The sequence below is a fragment of the Mastigoproctus giganteus genome, chromosome 6, assembly GCF_048544385.1.
Source record: "Mastigoproctus giganteus isolate SK-2022 chromosome 6, ASM4854438v1, whole genome shotgun sequence".
In the NCBI taxonomy this organism is placed as follows: Eukaryota; Metazoa; Arthropoda; class Arachnida; order Uropygi; family Thelyphonidae; genus Mastigoproctus; species Mastigoproctus giganteus.
In genome coordinates this window covers 1,596,866-1,613,963 of record NC_143580.1, presented here as the reverse complement: position 1 = coordinate 1,613,963, position 17,098 = coordinate 1,596,866, and the positions used below count along the sequence as shown (strand labels likewise).

At 44.7% G+C, this 17,098-nt stretch overlaps 1 protein-coding gene across 1 annotated transcript in view; it reads left to right on the top strand.

Annotated features, from left to right (window-relative positions):
• The first annotated feature begins 14,455 nt into the window (after positions 1–14,455).
• Positions 14,456–17,098, top strand: part of LOC150083789 (uncharacterized) — a 98,419-nt gene continuing 95,776 nt past the window's right edge. The window contains exon 1 of the mRNA XM_090375792.1: positions 14,456–15,371. Within this exon, the coding sequence (XP_090231918.1) occupies positions 14,670–15,371 (702 nt within the window). The 5' untranslated portion in view covers positions 14,456–14,669. The remainder of the gene's footprint in view (positions 15,372–17,098) is intronic.

Here is a 17,098-nt window from a genome sequence, read left to right as displayed (position 1 = left end):
TCAGGGGAGAACTGAGGGGGGCAGTTGCCCTCTGAATCACAGTCTATTAAAATGCACTGTTTGCTTGATGTTTGCGGAGCAGTCGGGTACGGGACATGATACTGCCAAGGGGGATGTCTTTGTGTGTGCACGATGTAAGGAGTGCAAGGAAATCAGGCGACAACTCAGCGTTGTTATGGGCCTTTATGAGACCTTGAAGGACAGGGTGGATGCCCTCGAAGGAAATAAATTGAGGGGCCCATCAAGCTCTCAGCTGCCCACATCAACGCCAGAGCTTGCACTTGGTCATCAGGCAACACAGGGGCAGCCCCCTAGGCAGAATGCGCTGGTCCCACAGGAACTAGTAGTTGTTGGTGACTCTATTGTCAGGGAAACGGGGAACATGCTTTGTAAAAAGGATAGGTGGAATAGGACCAGGGTATGTCTGCCAGGGGCAAAGGTTGATGACGTTGTAGAGCGGATATCATCTTTTAAGGGCACAAAAGGTGATATAGTTGTACACGTTGGCACTAATGATATTAAGAGTAGGAGACCGGCGGAATTACTTAGCAAGTACAGGTCACTGTTGAAAAAAAGCCGTGAATTAGGGTTGAACTTGAAAGTGTCTGCAATTCTGCCCAGACACGATAGGAGGGAGTATATGATGAGAGCCTTGTCGATCAATTCGGCCCTGGAGGGATTGTGCAAGGCTCAAGGGGTAGAATTTTTTTCAGCCTGGACTGTACTTGTTAACAGGAGAGATTGCTTCTACAGGGATGGGATACACTTAAATAGAAAGGGTGCAAGAATTTTTGCTGATGCTGTCGAGGCAGTGTTAGGTGGGTCGGAAAACTGCTAGTTGGGGGGGGATACAAGGACTAATAGATTAACAGTAGCCACTGGCAGAGGTGGAAGTGATTCTTGCACTGCTTCTATTCAAATGAGCAGAAGTCTGAAAAACAAGATGCAGGATATTTCAGAGACTGCTGGTAGTCATTGCGTTACAAGTAAACACATGGGTTGTGTTAGGGTAGCTAAGAATAGAAACAGGTGCATGTATACCTGCGTGTACACCAATGCTAGGAGTTTGGTAAATAAATTTGATGAATTTGAGGTATTGCTCAAAACATCAAAGGCAGATATTGTTGGGATATCAGAGACGTGGTGTCACACTGATATATAAATAATGCGGCACTGTAGAAAGGATAGACAGGACAGGAGGGGAGGAGGGGTTATGCTATTAATTAAGAAACACATAAAGTCAAAGGAAGTGAAGCCAGTTGACATCGATGGACAGGGCAGTGTCGAGTCAGTTTGGTGTGATATAAGCATAGGGAAATCAAAATTGAGAGTAGGAGTGTGCTATAGGCCTAATGACTCTGATGAGTATAATAATATATTGTACAGGGAAATAGAGTGGGCCAGTAAATCAGAGAGTCTTATAATGGGGGATTTTAATTTCCCAGATATTGACTGGAATTTGTGGGTTGGTCACTCGCACACTAGCAAGGCTTTTGTGGATTTATTGGATGATTGTTTTCTACATCAGCATGTTCGTGAGGCAACAAGAGGGAGCAATACTCTTGATCTGATTATCAGTAGTGATTCTTCATGCATTAAGAACCTGCAGATAAATGAACCACTAGGTGGCAGTGATCACAGTGTGTTGAAGTGGGATTTACTCAAGGAGGTAACTACCATCAGAGGTAAAGGGAAGGGTTTTTGTTTTCGTAAAGGCGACTATGATGGTCTGAGACAGTATTTAAATTCTATACAGTGGGACCAACTGATGATGTTACCAACAGCAAACTCAAAATGGGAAGCATTCAAGGAACTAATCTTGGTGGCTACCAGGCTTTACATACCAACTAAGAAATATTGTTCAAGGTTTAGGCCTAAATGGTTGTCAGATGGACTAATGAGACATGTGGCAGAGAAGAAAAATGCATGGGATACATACAAATTAATGGGTGACATGGAAGCCTATGATAGATATAAGTTGGTCTGTAACCAAGTCACAAAGGAGATTAGGCAGGCAAAGGCAGACTACGAAAAATCCTTGGCAAAGGATGCAAAGAAAAACAGAAAGGAGTTCTTTACATACTTGAACTCGAGAAGGAAAGGGATGAATCAGATTGGTCCACTGGATATTGCTGGTTCAACAGTTGAGGATCCTGCTCAGGTGGCTAACAATCTAAACGAGTATTTTGCATCTACATTCACGCATGAGGAGTTATTCAGGAAGGAGAATGATGTAGGTGAAGTAAACATTGGCAGTGAGCTGGATGATTTTGTAATAACTGAGAGGAAAGTGGAGGAGAGATTGTTGAGGATAAACATAAAAAAGGTACCTGGGGTGGATGGGATCTATCCAGTTATATTAAAGGAGGCAGCAAAGGAAGTATGCAAACCCCTAGCCATAATTATGAGAGCTTCTTTGGACTCAGGGGAGGTACCCATAGACTGGAGATGTGCAAATGTAACCCCAATTCACAAAGGAGGATCAAAGGCTGACACAAGTAATTATAGACCTGTTAGTTTAACTTCTGTTCCAGGTAAATTAATGGAGGCACTGGTTAAAGAAGCACTGCAGGATCATCTAGACAAGAATTCAGTTATAGCTCAGACGCAGCATGGTTTTGTTAAGGGCAGGTCTTGCCTGACCAATTTGATTGGATACTATGATGTAGTCGCAAAAGAACTGGATGCAGGGAATAACTTTGATATTATATATTTGGATCTTAGAAAGGCTTTTGATACTGTTGCACATGGAAGACTGCTGCACAAATTGGAGCAGTGTGGCATTGGAGGCAAATTGCTGCTATGGATAAGGGGATGGTTGAGTGGCAGAAGACAGAGAGTGGTAATCAATGGACACTGCTCAACGTGGACTAATGTTATTAGTGGAGTTCCTCAAGGTTCAGTGTTGGGTCCATTGTTGTTTTCGGTGTTTATGAATGATATTGATGATGGGATATCAAGTTTTATGTCTAAGTTTGCAGATGATACAAAGGTTGGCAGGGTCATTAAGGACACTACTGACGCTATGCTGCTGCAACAGGATCTGGAAAGGTTGAACAGATGGGCTGAGAGGTGGCAAATGAAGTTTAACATTGACAAATGTAAAGTACTACATATGGGTAATAGTAACCCCAGAGCAATGTATCAACTCTGCGGTACTACACTGACAGTGGTGGAGAATGAAAAGGACCTGGGGGTAATTGTGCAGGCAGATATGAAGTTCTCTGAGCAGTGCAGACGAGCTGCAAGAGTAGCTCATGGTGTCTTGTCAATGATATACAGGAATTTTTCTAGCAGGGATAAGGAGGTGATTATTCCCTTGTATAAGGCAATGGTTAGGCCACATCTTGAGTACTGTATACAGGTCTGGAGGCCTCATTTCAAGGAGGATGTAGAGCTGCTGGAACGGGTACAGAGAAGGGCAACAAGATTAGTAAATGGAACAAAGGGTTGCTCTTACGATGAAAGGCTTAAGTTTTGCAAATTACAGAGTCTGGAGACTAGGCACCGGCGAGGTGATCTGATAGAGGTGTATAAGGCTTTGAATGGTTTGAGCATGCTCAATGCCAATGGGATTCTTCATCTTTCTCAGAATAATCACCTCAGAGGGCATAAATTCAAATTGAGGAAGGACGGATGTCGGATAGATGTGCGGAAATTTGCCTTTGGCCAGCGGGTGGTTGGTTGGTGGAACCGACTTCCATCACTTGTTGTTGAAGTTGATAGCCTAAACAAATTTAAAGCTCAACTGGACAGGTATTTCGAACGAACGGAGGGGTGAAATGGGAGAGGGGTTTTTTTTTTTTTTTTGGCTGATGCTGAATAAGCTTGCTTTCTTGCATCATATGCCTCTACTAATGCTAATGCTAATGCTAATCATGAGGAGGAAGGTGCATATATTTGTATTTTCTTATCTACTTTTTTTTTGGCCGGTGTTTTAGTCGCTTCCTTACACTATATGGCTAATATAGCGTAAGGAAGCGACTATTCCCCTATACATGGCACAAATCTGGTCTTCAGCTCCCGAAAGCAGTATCAAAGCCTTTCTAGGACTCGAATACTGGCTCTTGAGATGGCTGAACAGAATTTCAGCTAAGTCTTTTACCATCTCAAGAACTATACTATACTCCAATTTAGAGGTCACACCCTGGAGACAAATAATCACGTCAAGGAACATAATGACCCTCGCTCAGCTTTTAACGGGAGGGACGGCTGGATGCACCAAAAGCCCGAGAGTGAATAATAATACCCGGCGAAAAACCAAGACGAGTTGCAGATAAGGAACCTCAACTGAAAGCGGTATTTGCGCAGTTGGATAGCCTCGGAAGATTCTTTCCAGCAAACACCATCCAGCTATTCAACAACATCAACATCAATCCTGAAAAGCTCTGCAATTGCAAATCCTAGAAAGGAAGTTCTCAGAAACTCTTAGTTGCAAATACAGATGTAGGGATAGTTTCAGCACCTTGTTCGGCTAGGCACGAGCCACTGGGCTTTAGGAAACCCGACCTCATCGAGAAATAGGTCTCAGGAATGTCCTACCCACCCCACCCTTGTAACCCCACAGGAGAAGACGACTGCTGGAAAATTGAACTTTCAAATTTTTATTTTGCTGTATTCCTGTTGTTCCCCACCCCCGTGTTGTTTCGTATGCTGTACGTTGTTTGGCTGTAAATATTTGTGTTGTTGTAAATATGGTGAAACTCCCAGTTGTGTGTATTTAAGCAGAAGGTATGCTTTAATTGTCACGGTGTTATGTTCTTACCAGTTTACAGTAGTAAAAGCCTCTGTGAGTAATTAATAACTCAAATATTCTATATTCCAGATAAAGTGTACTTATAAATCAGATATGCATTTCATATATTTCATAATTGTATTACATTTTGTAACATAGTTGTGTATGTATGATCACCCTCTAGCCAGTGGCTGTAACCGGGTGTTCTCCTAAGAGAAATAAACTGATGATGATAATAATAATAAAAAAATAATATTACTAATCGGGAATAAAAGAAACTAATGCTCTCGAATTTGTTTCGAAATGAGTTCTTTTTTATCCCAATTACGTTTAAGTTCTGCATTTTTGCAAACAACCGCACACAATCTCATTGTGTGCGGTTGTTTTTACGGTGCAGAGCAGCCCTGCTGGTATTGCTCGTGATCACTCTAATCTAAATGGGTGATGCGCCACCAGTAGTGCGCAGCCTTTTCCTTTTTTCATTTAGAAATATTTTCTTGATGGATTAGATTCGTCGAGATAATGAGGTCATTTATAATTCTTAAGCTGTAATTCATCATAAAGACATTTAAAAATAGCGAAGAATTACGTAAGATAATTACGCTGTAATTATTTCCAGCATCTTAAGGGTTCGTAATCCAAATATTGTAAAAAAAAAAAAAAATGTGTGGGTGCATGAGATCAGGTCCGGATGAAGGCAGCCCTCGCTGCCTTCATCCGGACCTGTTTGCCTTTGTTGGGTACCTCTTCGATTTGCTCTGGATGCTTTTTGTTTGGCGAGAAACACAGTTAAGAAGAGCGGTAAACGCGAAAGAGGGATATCGCGTTTACCGCTAATATTGGGGTCCGGCTCCATTACCCTCACAGTGTTCGAAGAGGGAGGACAGCGCGTGCGCGTGTAGTGTGTTGACAAGTGATTTGTATGCTCTTCAACTTTTTAAAAAATTAAATAGTTTCTTCCCGTTTATGAAATCTAAACTTATACTAATAGATGCTGTATTGGATGTTCTTCTCGTCCTTCAACTTATATTATGCAGATTGTCATCAGGTAACCTTTTATTTTGAAATTTTCCTATATGATATGTATATGTGTTAAGACACTCTGTCCGCTGCAGTGTGACACAAGGTCAAAGTTCTCAGCTACAAAAGCTTTACAGTCAACGACGGGAAAACACAAGGTCAAACATTCCTATTTTTGCAGGCGTTAGGAGTGCCATCGTACCTCCCTGCTAATTTACTTGAGATTGTGGTGACCTTCCGATCTGAAGGCGATTAATTAACGGAACACAACAGTTTATTTTGTCAAACGCAGCGGCCTTGTTTCCAATGCATTTTTCGGGAACAATTTCCTATACTCTAGCAGTGATTAACATTTATTAATTTGATTGCTTGCTGAACTATTTACATAGTGAACTAGCTGTGCTGTGTGTTAAATTATGCAAATCTAGATTAGTTATGGTCCTGAACATTAATTTGAATATGCAAAGCTGCTACGCCCTCTGGCGGATTCAGTAGGACTTATTGGAAAATTGGTAGATTATGGTATAACAGCCCAAATATACCATTGATTGCTAATCTTTTGGCTATATGCCACGGACTTGTGGTGGGTATCATTTGCCATCATTTTCAGTGGCCTATCTTACTATCCTACCATACATTCGATAATCCGAACTGTACCGGTTATCCGAATTTCGTGAAATGGAAGGAAGAACAGGAAAACACAATAAATCCCCGGGCCAGAGTGACGAACCTGTTATTGTGGAACCCCAGGACGAAGAGGAGGACTTCCGTTCTGGATCGCAACTAACCAAGCGGAAAAATCGAAATCAAGTGATCCCTAGATTGGGGCGGGAAACACGTTCCCATACAGAAACTAAAGAACAGCCAGAAATAGCCACATCGCAAAAAGACCAAAAAGAAGACATACAGCAGGACTCACCCCTCGACCCTGCCATACCGGAGGGTACCATATACGAAAAGACGCTCTTTCTGAAAACCGCACTTGAGAACATTTTCAAGGAAAACTCAAATAGAGTGTCAGCAGCACTCAGATCTGAGATTGTCACAATCTTCCACAAGATGGAGACAATCTTACATGATGAACACCTTGACAGAGAGAGAGCTACCACACGGCTACAGGCCTATATGGAATGCGGGGCAAGCCAAATGCCACAGCGCGCCCCGGCATATTCTGATGCGCTGAGGAATCAAACTGCGACAACAATGGCTCTCACAAACACCACCAACACCAAGTCTGCACCCAGGAAGACGCTGCTCCCTACACCACATCTTGTAGTTCTTAAACCAACCACTACTGATACTCTTAAAACTAGCGAAGAGGTCAAGAAGAAAGTCATTGACTCTCTGACCCAAGAATTCAAAACAGCCAAGATTAGAACCATCAGGAAAACTCGTAACACTGGGGTAATAATCGAGACGGAAACAAAAGACGATGCCAACTTGATTATAAATAACGCCAAGATACCGACGCTCGGACTCTCTGCTGAGCTGCCTAGAGAAAAAGGTCCCTCAATTGTTATATTCGGCACAGACCCGGATCTGACCCCCACTTCCATCTGCGAGGAGATATACACAAGAAACCTCCAACAACATCTACCAGACAGAGACTACGCAAGTCTACTGGTACCTAAACACCAAACCAAGAGCGGGAATGGTAGCTCAATAAACTGGGTGGTCGGACTGGCCCCTGAGGCATGGAGGGTGATAACAAAACAAGAGAGGATATATATAAACTGGAGCTCCCACCGCTTCAGGGAACACATCGCAGTCCCAAAGTGCTTCCGGTGTTGCCGATTCGGCCACACCACCCACACGTGCGTCCAGCAGGAGCCAACTTGCGGACACTGTGCTGAGAAGGGGCACAATTATGCAAACTGTCCAAATAAACAAAGCGACCCAGCCTGCGCAAACTGCAAGTGGCAAAAACTACCCCACACACATTCAGTCAGAGATAACAAATGCCCGGTATATATTAAAGCAAGAAGCGCCCAACAATCAAGAATATATTATGGGGACTCTTCCTAAAAGTTACAACAACAGCTGCATTAAATTCCTCCAACTTAATGCACAACGAGCCATTGCTGTAGCGGGACAGATAAGGAAAAGGGCCGAAGAAGAAAATCTAGACATTCTCCTGCTGCAAGAACCTTATACCTGTGCAGGCACTGTCCGAGGATACCCACCCAGCTATAAAACTGTCCAAATGGATGGAGCAACCCCATGGGCTGCAGTTGTTGTACGAAACCCCAACATAACTGTCACCAAGATCTCACACCTGTGTCACGAGTGGGCATCCTGTGCACACATCATAACTTCTCTAGGGGAACTCTACATCATTTCCCTGTACTGTCGTCCAGAAGCAGATATCCTCCCGTACATTCAATATCTGCATAAAGTGCAAACCGAACTAGCAGGAGCCAAGATCCTTGTATCCGCCGACTTAAACTGCCGCTCACCTTTGTGGCACAGTGAGACCCCAGAGCGTAGAGGCTCCAGAAATGGGCAACACATGGAGGAGTTCCTGGCCAATAGCAGCTTTGTTGTCATAAATCGCTCTAATAATCTACCAACATTCAGTTCAACTCTCTGGGAGGCCACACTGGATGCCACCATGGCAACTAGATCCCTAGCCGGTCACCTCAATGACTGGAAAGTGCAGGAGGATTGGACCTCCTCCGACCACAGGGCTATCACCTTTACTATGCATAGATCACTCCACCGTACTCAGACAAACTGTTACAAACAGAATAGATATGCTGTCAACAAAGCAGACTGGGGAAAATTCAAAGAAGCCATCACTAGAAATGCACAAAACTTGCCATCCAACCAGCTCCACAAACAAACTCCGGACCAACACCAACGCGCTGTCACCAATGCCATTGTAAATGCGGCTAATCAAGCAATCAGGAAAAGGACCCCTCGGCCAGGAGCCGTTCCGTGGTGGTCGCAAGAACTTGATATTTTAAGAAGAGAAATGAACCAGAAGAGACGCGCCTTCCAAAGAGCCAGACGGACCTGGCCGGCCCCTGAGGTGGAACCACTCAGGCAACAGTACAGGGAGGCCAGGAACACCTATACTGCGACGATCAGGCAGCGGAAAAAGCTGTCCTGGGAGCATCTGGTCTCTACTGTCGGCAACTCTGACCCCTGGAGTATCATCTATCGGATAGTCACAAATAAGCTGCCAAGGGGGGAGGTAACCCCTTCCACCATCACTCCCCAGGGCGCTATGACCAACAACTGGCACGATACTGTAAACAATATACTAGACGCCACTTTTAAATCCATTGAAGGAGACAACACTCCTGAACAGCAACTGCTATGCCAAGCCAACGATGCATACAAATCCCCCAGGACGGAGGAGCCCTTCACCCAAGCAGAACTACAAATTGCTATTAACAAGATAAGAAACAGGAAAACCCCAGGATTAGATATGCTCGAGCCAGAAATAGTAAGGAAAGTGGCTGAGTACACCCCGAATCTGCTCCTGGACCTTTACAACCACTGTCTCCACTCAGGCTGGTTCCCTACGGACTGGAAGGTGGCAAACATTAAATTGATCCTTAAAAACCCTTCAAAACCACAGCACAAGCCGGACTCCTATCGGCCAATAGCACTCCTGACTGTGCTCAGCAAAGTGTTGGAGCAGCTGCTCAGACACAGGATTGAATCACACTACCTCACAGCTAGCTTAACAGCAAACAAACAGTTTGGCTTTAAACCGGGAAACTCAACCCTCGACGCACTGGAATGTATCCTTAACATGGCGGAGAGCTGCCGACAAAAATACTTTCTCCTCATCTCTATTGACTTTGCAGGGGCGTTCGACGCCCTCTGGTGGCCGAGCGTCCTCGCAAGACTCAGGGCAGCCCAACTGCCATCAAATCTATTCAGCTGCATAAGAAGCTACCTAACAAACAGACGGATCCTGGTACAGGCCCCTTACTGCAAGGTAGATCGACAGATACACCGAGGATGCCCCCAGGGCTCAGTATTAGGCCCCCTCCTGTGGAACTATGTATTGGACGAGTTCCTCTCCCTCGACTTAGGGGGTGTACAGGCATTGGCCTATGCAGACGACCTATCCCTAGCCCTTACTGCAGATTCAAGAGCCCAACTAGAAACTCTCGCGAATGCAGCAGTAACCACACTGCAAGAATGGACGGAAAGGCATCGGCTCACCATTTCGGCCACCAAGACTAAATCCATCTTACTTAAGGGCTACCTAACCCCAACTAGACCGCCGCAAATAAGAATCAACAATAGGACAATTAAGCTAGTCACAGAACTAAAGTACCTGGGAGTTATCCTGGACCGTAATCGGTCTTTCACCCCACACCTAAAATATATACAGGCTAAGATGAAAAAATACGCTGGCATGCTTGCCAGAGTCACACGTTGCGAATGGGGCCTGAAAAGGCGCACACTTGCGATCCTTTATAAAGCAGCCATTATCCCGGCAATCGCATACGCCTCCGGCGTCTGGTTCCACAAAGCCTCAACAGCGGTAAACCGCAGACGACTGGATATCATACATAGACCCATCCTATTGACCCTCACCCGAGCATGCAAGACAGTCTCTACTCATGCACTACAAGTGATCACGGGCGCTCTCCCTCTTGATCTTGAGGTGATTCGCAATGGCATGCTTCAGCAACTCAGACGTGGCAAAGTCACAACCTTCCAGGACCACACTACGGACCCGGCTAATAACTGTGAAGTTGAGAAATACAGGCTGCAAACGTACTTGACATCGATATGGCAACAACGCTGGACGATTTCTGACAAAGGAGACATCACGCGAAGGTTCTTTCCGAACTTGCAAAAGGTGTACCCAAAATATCCGACATGGCTCTGCCCTGGTCTCCACGTCACCTACCTTCTCACAGGACATGGAGCTATCTGCCACAAGCTACACCTCTTTGGACTGACAGATAACCCAGCCTGCGCATGTGGTTCCCTCGAGACCTGGGACCACCTGCTACACGAATGTGAACTGTACGAAGATCTGCGTGGACACCTCATCACACGAGTCCAGTTCAACCCCAAAAATCAGGAGCACTACCTACTGGAGGACGAGGGAACCTACAATGCCCTAACCAACTTTGCTCAGTGCCTCTTTGTAAGACGCCAGACTCTTCCTTTGCCGGAAAACCTAGGACAACTAGGATAAATACAACAACAATCACAACAAATGATGAACCAAGATAAAACTGGACTGTGCCTGAACTGCACTCTCCCAAATACTGACCGATGGAGGACACCGATTCCATTTGAGAACTGTTAACCAAATGCATTGACTACAATCGGACCTTCGGGAGTCCACCCTGACTGTGACTGAAGCCTATCCTACTGAATATCCACTAGTGGATGGACCTGGATCCCACGAGTAACTACTTAATAAAAGACCAAGCATGATCTGCACAAATGTCATACAGACCTGGACTGAAAACCTGGACAGAGATATCTTCACTCCACTCCTGGGAATACCAAATGGGGCAGCCCTGACGCCTTGGCGCCCGACTGAAGCCACCCCACATGTATGCCCTGTTGGCAAATAGGCCAGCTCCCTTGCCTGGCCTACTTTCTACCCGTCCCTGGCGGGGGATGAGGGGACAGCCCTGCTGTCACCTCCCCTTCTCGCCACCCCTTCTTTTCCTTCTGGTGGGGCATGGGCATGCCCACTGTAAACTGGAGTTGTCTTCCCTATCGGCTCCATACTTCTATCTATCTCCCCCCCAGTCTTCAGTCTCCCTCCCCACTCTACCTGCACGCTAGTGAACGCCCCACACAATCTAAATTCCACAAGTGAAAATCAATTTCGCCCAACATTTCTTTTGACCTCCTAGCACTTCCTCCTCAACGTGATCACATTTTTATTTATTTATTTTTTATTTATTTTTATTTTATTTTATTTATTTATTTTTTTTTAATTTTTTATTTTATTTATTTTATTTTTATTATTTTTATTTTTTTTTTTAGGTCCTAGCCACTGAAATCTCAGGAAATTAGGTGGCAGGACCTGCCAGAGTGAACTATATTCAAGTGGATACCTGGTCTGCCTCCACGGGGCGAAAGTGGGGCAACGTCGGGCCTCAGTAGAGGTCTGGCGGCTAAATGACCAGATGAACAACGGTACAAGGCATCACACATATACAAAGTCCATACACTTTTAAATCTCTGGCTTTTCCAGTAAACTGGTTCACATACAATGTAACCTACGCGGAGATGGGGGAAACCCCTGGTGCCGCTTGACCCTAAACACACTTTACACTTTACACTTTACAGTGTTCGAAGTGCTCTCCATCACACGGAGGGATTAAGACTGCTATTTCCGGCGAACACTCTGGAGCTCTTTAGAGACTTCAAAATTTTGACCCGAACAAGTACTGCAATGACAAAACCTACGGGAAGGTCATTGCAGCCGACTTGTACACTACAAATTGAATGAAGAGGACAGTGTACATTTGTTGGGAATTTGAACTATTGATGATCTGTAATGAACGATGTTTGTATCTTCAAAAGACTCTGTAAAGACCGAGGAAATCCGTTCTGCGGAAATTTTATGAGATTCATTCAGAGTGTTATCACTGTTGCATTGCCACTGTTCCGCTTTATTTATTTATGTACGTATTTATTCTTATGCATTTTCTGATTTTCTTCATTGCTATCTAATTTGTTTTTGGATGTCAGTATGAGCCACTCTCCTAGATATTGTCTGTACAGGGGCGTTAGATAAACAAACTGAAAATAATAATAATATTGCGCACCAGTGGGAACGTATTGAAAACAAAGCTGATATTGAAGTAACAGCTTGGCGATTGTTAAAAGAAAACGGATTTATTGAAAGAATCAACGAAGATAAACACGAATATCAACTTTTTTGCCATGTTATGAGGAGATGGACTGTCGAATGTCTTGAAAAATTCATTTTCTTCATTTTAATCTTAATTTTTTCAGATGAAAATGAAGGATATGTCTTGATCAGTTCCCTTTCATCGGTATGTATTCGTCAAGACATATGCACAATGGAAAAGAGGTACTAAAGGTCGCTAGGACACTGCCACGTTGAGAGATTACAACTGGTCTCTCGAAAGGGAAAGCATCGTGGACTCTGAGAAAATCTCTCCTAGTGTTAAACATTACTAAGGAAATAGAGTGTACGTGTGCAACACGATTTTATTTTAAAATAAAAAAATCTCATTTTAAGACATTTGAAATTGGCCAGTAAAATTTCAGTTATTTTTCTAAAATTTCAGTTATTTTTCAGTGCAGACATCCTTTTGTAATTTTTGGATTCATTTCCTTTAGATTCGGTAACTTTTCTCCGGAGGCATGAAAAAAATAAAAAAATAAAATAAATAAATAAAAATGTGTTAGCCAGCATGTTCGTAAATCGAAACTCTCCTGTCACTTTTAACATCATTCGTTTATTTTTATTTTCAACTCCGACGAAGGTTATCAGTTCAAAAATACAGAGAGAGAAAGATTTCAAATTGGCTTTGTTTTAATGGGCTAACCCTTGAAGAAGCATTGTAGAGCTTTCTCCTACTATCCTAGACTGAGTTAGTGTGAGATTCTGAGAATGTGTGTAGCGTGTGGCTGACCTCTTCGGAGGAGTGATCACTTCGGACGGAGCCCGAAGTGACGGAGCATCTAATTCACTCAACGGTGTTGCCAGCTATTCTTGATTCTCTGTGCTGTTTATGGGGGAAGGGGGAGTCCATGTACTTTTGTCCTGCCTTCCCTTGGCCGCTACATAAACGGTTGTGGCCCGCCTCCTCGTGGTATGCATGGGTACTGGTAGGCAGCAGTAACCTTTTTTTGGCGATTTCTGCACCCACGCAGCTAATTGGCCAGAAACAACTAAACAGCACAGACACACTGCGTAAACACCGCCCTACTCATTCCTTGCCATTTTACAGAGTTCAGTATCATCACAGAGTATCAGAAGTCCAACATATGTTCATGTCCATATGGTTCGTGGTAATGGACTAAGGAAGTTTTTTTGCATTGTGGTGTCCGTCATATGAGGCTACGTTTGAACTTAACGATGGGCGAACATTTCCACGCTTGCTTCGGGTGAAAGTTATGGTTGGTATTCCATCACATTCTGCATTCAATCATGTTTCAGTTTTCTATTTTATTTTGGAGAAGGCACCACTGCGGTGTGTGTGTGTGTGTGTGTGTGTGTGTGTGTGTGTGTGTGTGTGTGTGTGTGTGTGTGTGTGTGTGTGTGTGTGTGTAATAGCACTACCAAGAGTCGTGCAGTGCTGGGATTGTGACAGTGTCCAGGTGGCAGCGGTTTGGAAAAGGTAAGTTGTTATTGAAACGGCTGGTGGGGACAGGGTCAAATGCTTTCGTTGGTCAGGGAATAAATGAAGGTAACTGTCCCAAGCATATGATTTCTCAAATCTTCTCCGTCCGTTGTGTCCATGCGAACCGAAAGAGTCTATTTCAGTGCGGGCCCGGTATTTATGGCAACACTTCAGCAGCCTAATCTTTTTCGGCCTTGTCATTTGGCCCAGGGCCAAAGCGTGAAGGAATGAACCTCGAATGTATCTCTGCCAGGCTTTCTCTCGCTAGCAGTTAGAACTTCGTTTTGTCAGCTGACTCACAATTAACGCTATTTTGGTATCGTTTACAGATTACGTACGTCGAACGGAGGGTCGCCAATAACGACGCTAATTTCTGCGTTCTGCGGAAGAGATCCGCAGTTTGCTACGCATACACTGGACGGTTACCAGCACGTGCGTGCGGATGGCACCTGAACGAAACTGTCTCGCGTAAAAAGGCTTTTTGGCCGCCTGTTCACATTTTCTTTCTCGTCAACTCTCTCTCTCTCTCCGTAACTGGAGACTCTTGTGACCACCCCTGACGGAAGGCACGAACAACGCCGTTCGCCCGCAAGATAATGCTGGCTGCCATGGCCCGCCAACACCCGCAGTTCGAGGACTTCATGAACGCCTACAGACCCACGGCAGACTCGTGCAGGAAAGCCATGGAAGCGAAGCTGGCGATGGAGGAGTCAGAAGCGGTCCGCATGAGGAAGTCTCCGTCCAGTATTCTGAGACGTGCCTTGTCGTCGGAAGGACAGAAGGCGAAGGCTGAAGCGGGATCAAGGCCTTCCTCCATGGTGCTTAAAGAGCCCGTCGTCGTCCGCAAGTCCCCGCGGCTGGACTCCAAAAAGGAGTCGCTGAAGCAGCGCTCCGAACAGGTCAAGGAAACGCAAACGAAGTCACGTGGCGATCAAGCGAAAGAGAATTCCGGGAAGGTACGTCCAACAGACGAGGCGAAAGAGGTGGTTAAGGTGCGCGTGGAGAAAGCAGAACAGACGAAAGACGTTTTCAAGATCAAAGCGGATCCACCCAAAGAGGCGAAGACGAAATCGGATTTGAAACGAAAGAGTACGAAGTCTCGTGCGGAAGAGCCAAAGGATTTGTCACTCGAATCTTGCGACACTATCGAGGAGCTTCCGGTGATCAAAAACCGCCTGAATCCGTTGACGGTGGACTTTGTTCCTCGGCTGTCGCTCATCCCCACGGACAGGGTGGACGTTCAAGACTGTCTCGTGACTCCCAGCAAGATGCTCGGCCGATTCCTGCCTTACCATTACGTAAGTACCGCCCTGTCTTCTGTTTGCCTCCCACTCTCGTTTTCTCCCTTTGCACGGCTGCGCGCACGCCACGTCCCCTCATCTTTGACGTCATGCAGACTTTCCCTCCCTCTCCTTTTGCAAAGAACGCGACGGTCTTCAGCCCCAAATGGAGGACAGCAGTTCAGTGGAGAAATAAATTGGACCTCTTGGAGCAGCCACACTAGCAAACCCCACCCTTCGCCGATGGGGAATGTCAAGGTTTCAGGTAGGCTTCGTTCATTCCAGTTTTATCTCTTTGGTTGTGCAAAATCCCACGAGCTCCCCACTAGAAGATATTCATCGGCTCTCGTTTCCCTGTATGATTTTTCTCTTCATAATTTCACTAACCTCAGTTAGTGAAATGGTGAAGAGTGCTCTGGGGAAATTTTGCGCTGTCCAAGGGTGTTCTGTCTTGAGTTCTACACCTCACAAAATGTTTCTGAGATATCTGTTAAACTTTTTCACAATGTGGCTGGGTTAGTCGGTCTCAGGCGAGAAAAGCATAGTTTGTCCTCCCTGAAACTCGGGTTTTTTGTTCAGCAAAAAGCCTAAATGTGTGGCCTAAATTGGCGATGCTCCTAAAAACCGCACAACGACATACAACAATTAAAACATAAACACTGATTGCGTATGATTCAAAGTACTGTATATGGATGCGTGGCAACCTGCAGGAGAGACAATCACTAGGGGTTAATGGGGTAAACTAGTGCATGAAAAACGCCCTGCAGGATATCCCTACTTTAAGTGAAGCTTTTAAAAGACGATTTTGCGATACTTTATGGCGCCCAGTGGACACCGGCACAACTCGAAAATGTGGACGGGTCTTGCCGGGGCAAATCGTATTCTTCCAATGGACATTTGAAAATGGCAATTTGGTTTAACGGTAGTACGAGAAAAGTAAAAACAGCCGAGTGTTGACTGTATTTACCAGAGTCTACTCACTAACTTCGTTTTATTTATTTCTTTTCTGCACGTGTTTCGGCCGCTTGCAGCTTACAGCGTAAACAAGCAATTCACCATAATCAGACATTGAACAATCATCAGTATTGAAAATAAGAACACTCATAAGCAAAGACAAAAAAGTGAATTATGCACAAATATGAAGCAAAAAATGCCTAAATTCGCTTATTAAGAAAGAATTGTGATAAACATAACAGCGCAAATCACGTAAAAGAGAATTCATGAGGGAATCCTGATTGAATCTGAGCTAAATAAATGGGACAGTGCTAAACCAGTCCAATTTAGATCCAACAAATGAGATGAATAACGCAACTCGCTTTAACCTCTTTGATTAGCCGCCTCACCTTTTAAACCAGTCCCATCACTCGTTACGCTCAACTCCAGTGACCTCTAGTTACGCTCAACTCCAGTGACCTCTAGTTACGCTCAACTCCAGACTCAGTGAACTATTTTTACTTCTTTCCCTCTACTTCTGTTCTTTGTGTGTTTTCTGAAAGTTACCTATTCGAGTCCGATATCAAAACGAATTGAAACTTGCCACCACCTACTTCATCCACAGTACTACAAGTCCGAAAAAGCTTATGCTATGGCGCCTCCGTAGCCAGGTGGGCAGGAGCGGCAGTGCGTAGCACACGCTTCTTCATTAGCTGGGGTTCGAGCCCCTCACCACCAAATACGGAAATGTCAGGGAATGACCACCGCATATCCACAGAGCAATATGACCTTAGTTGCTAATGCTTCTAAAA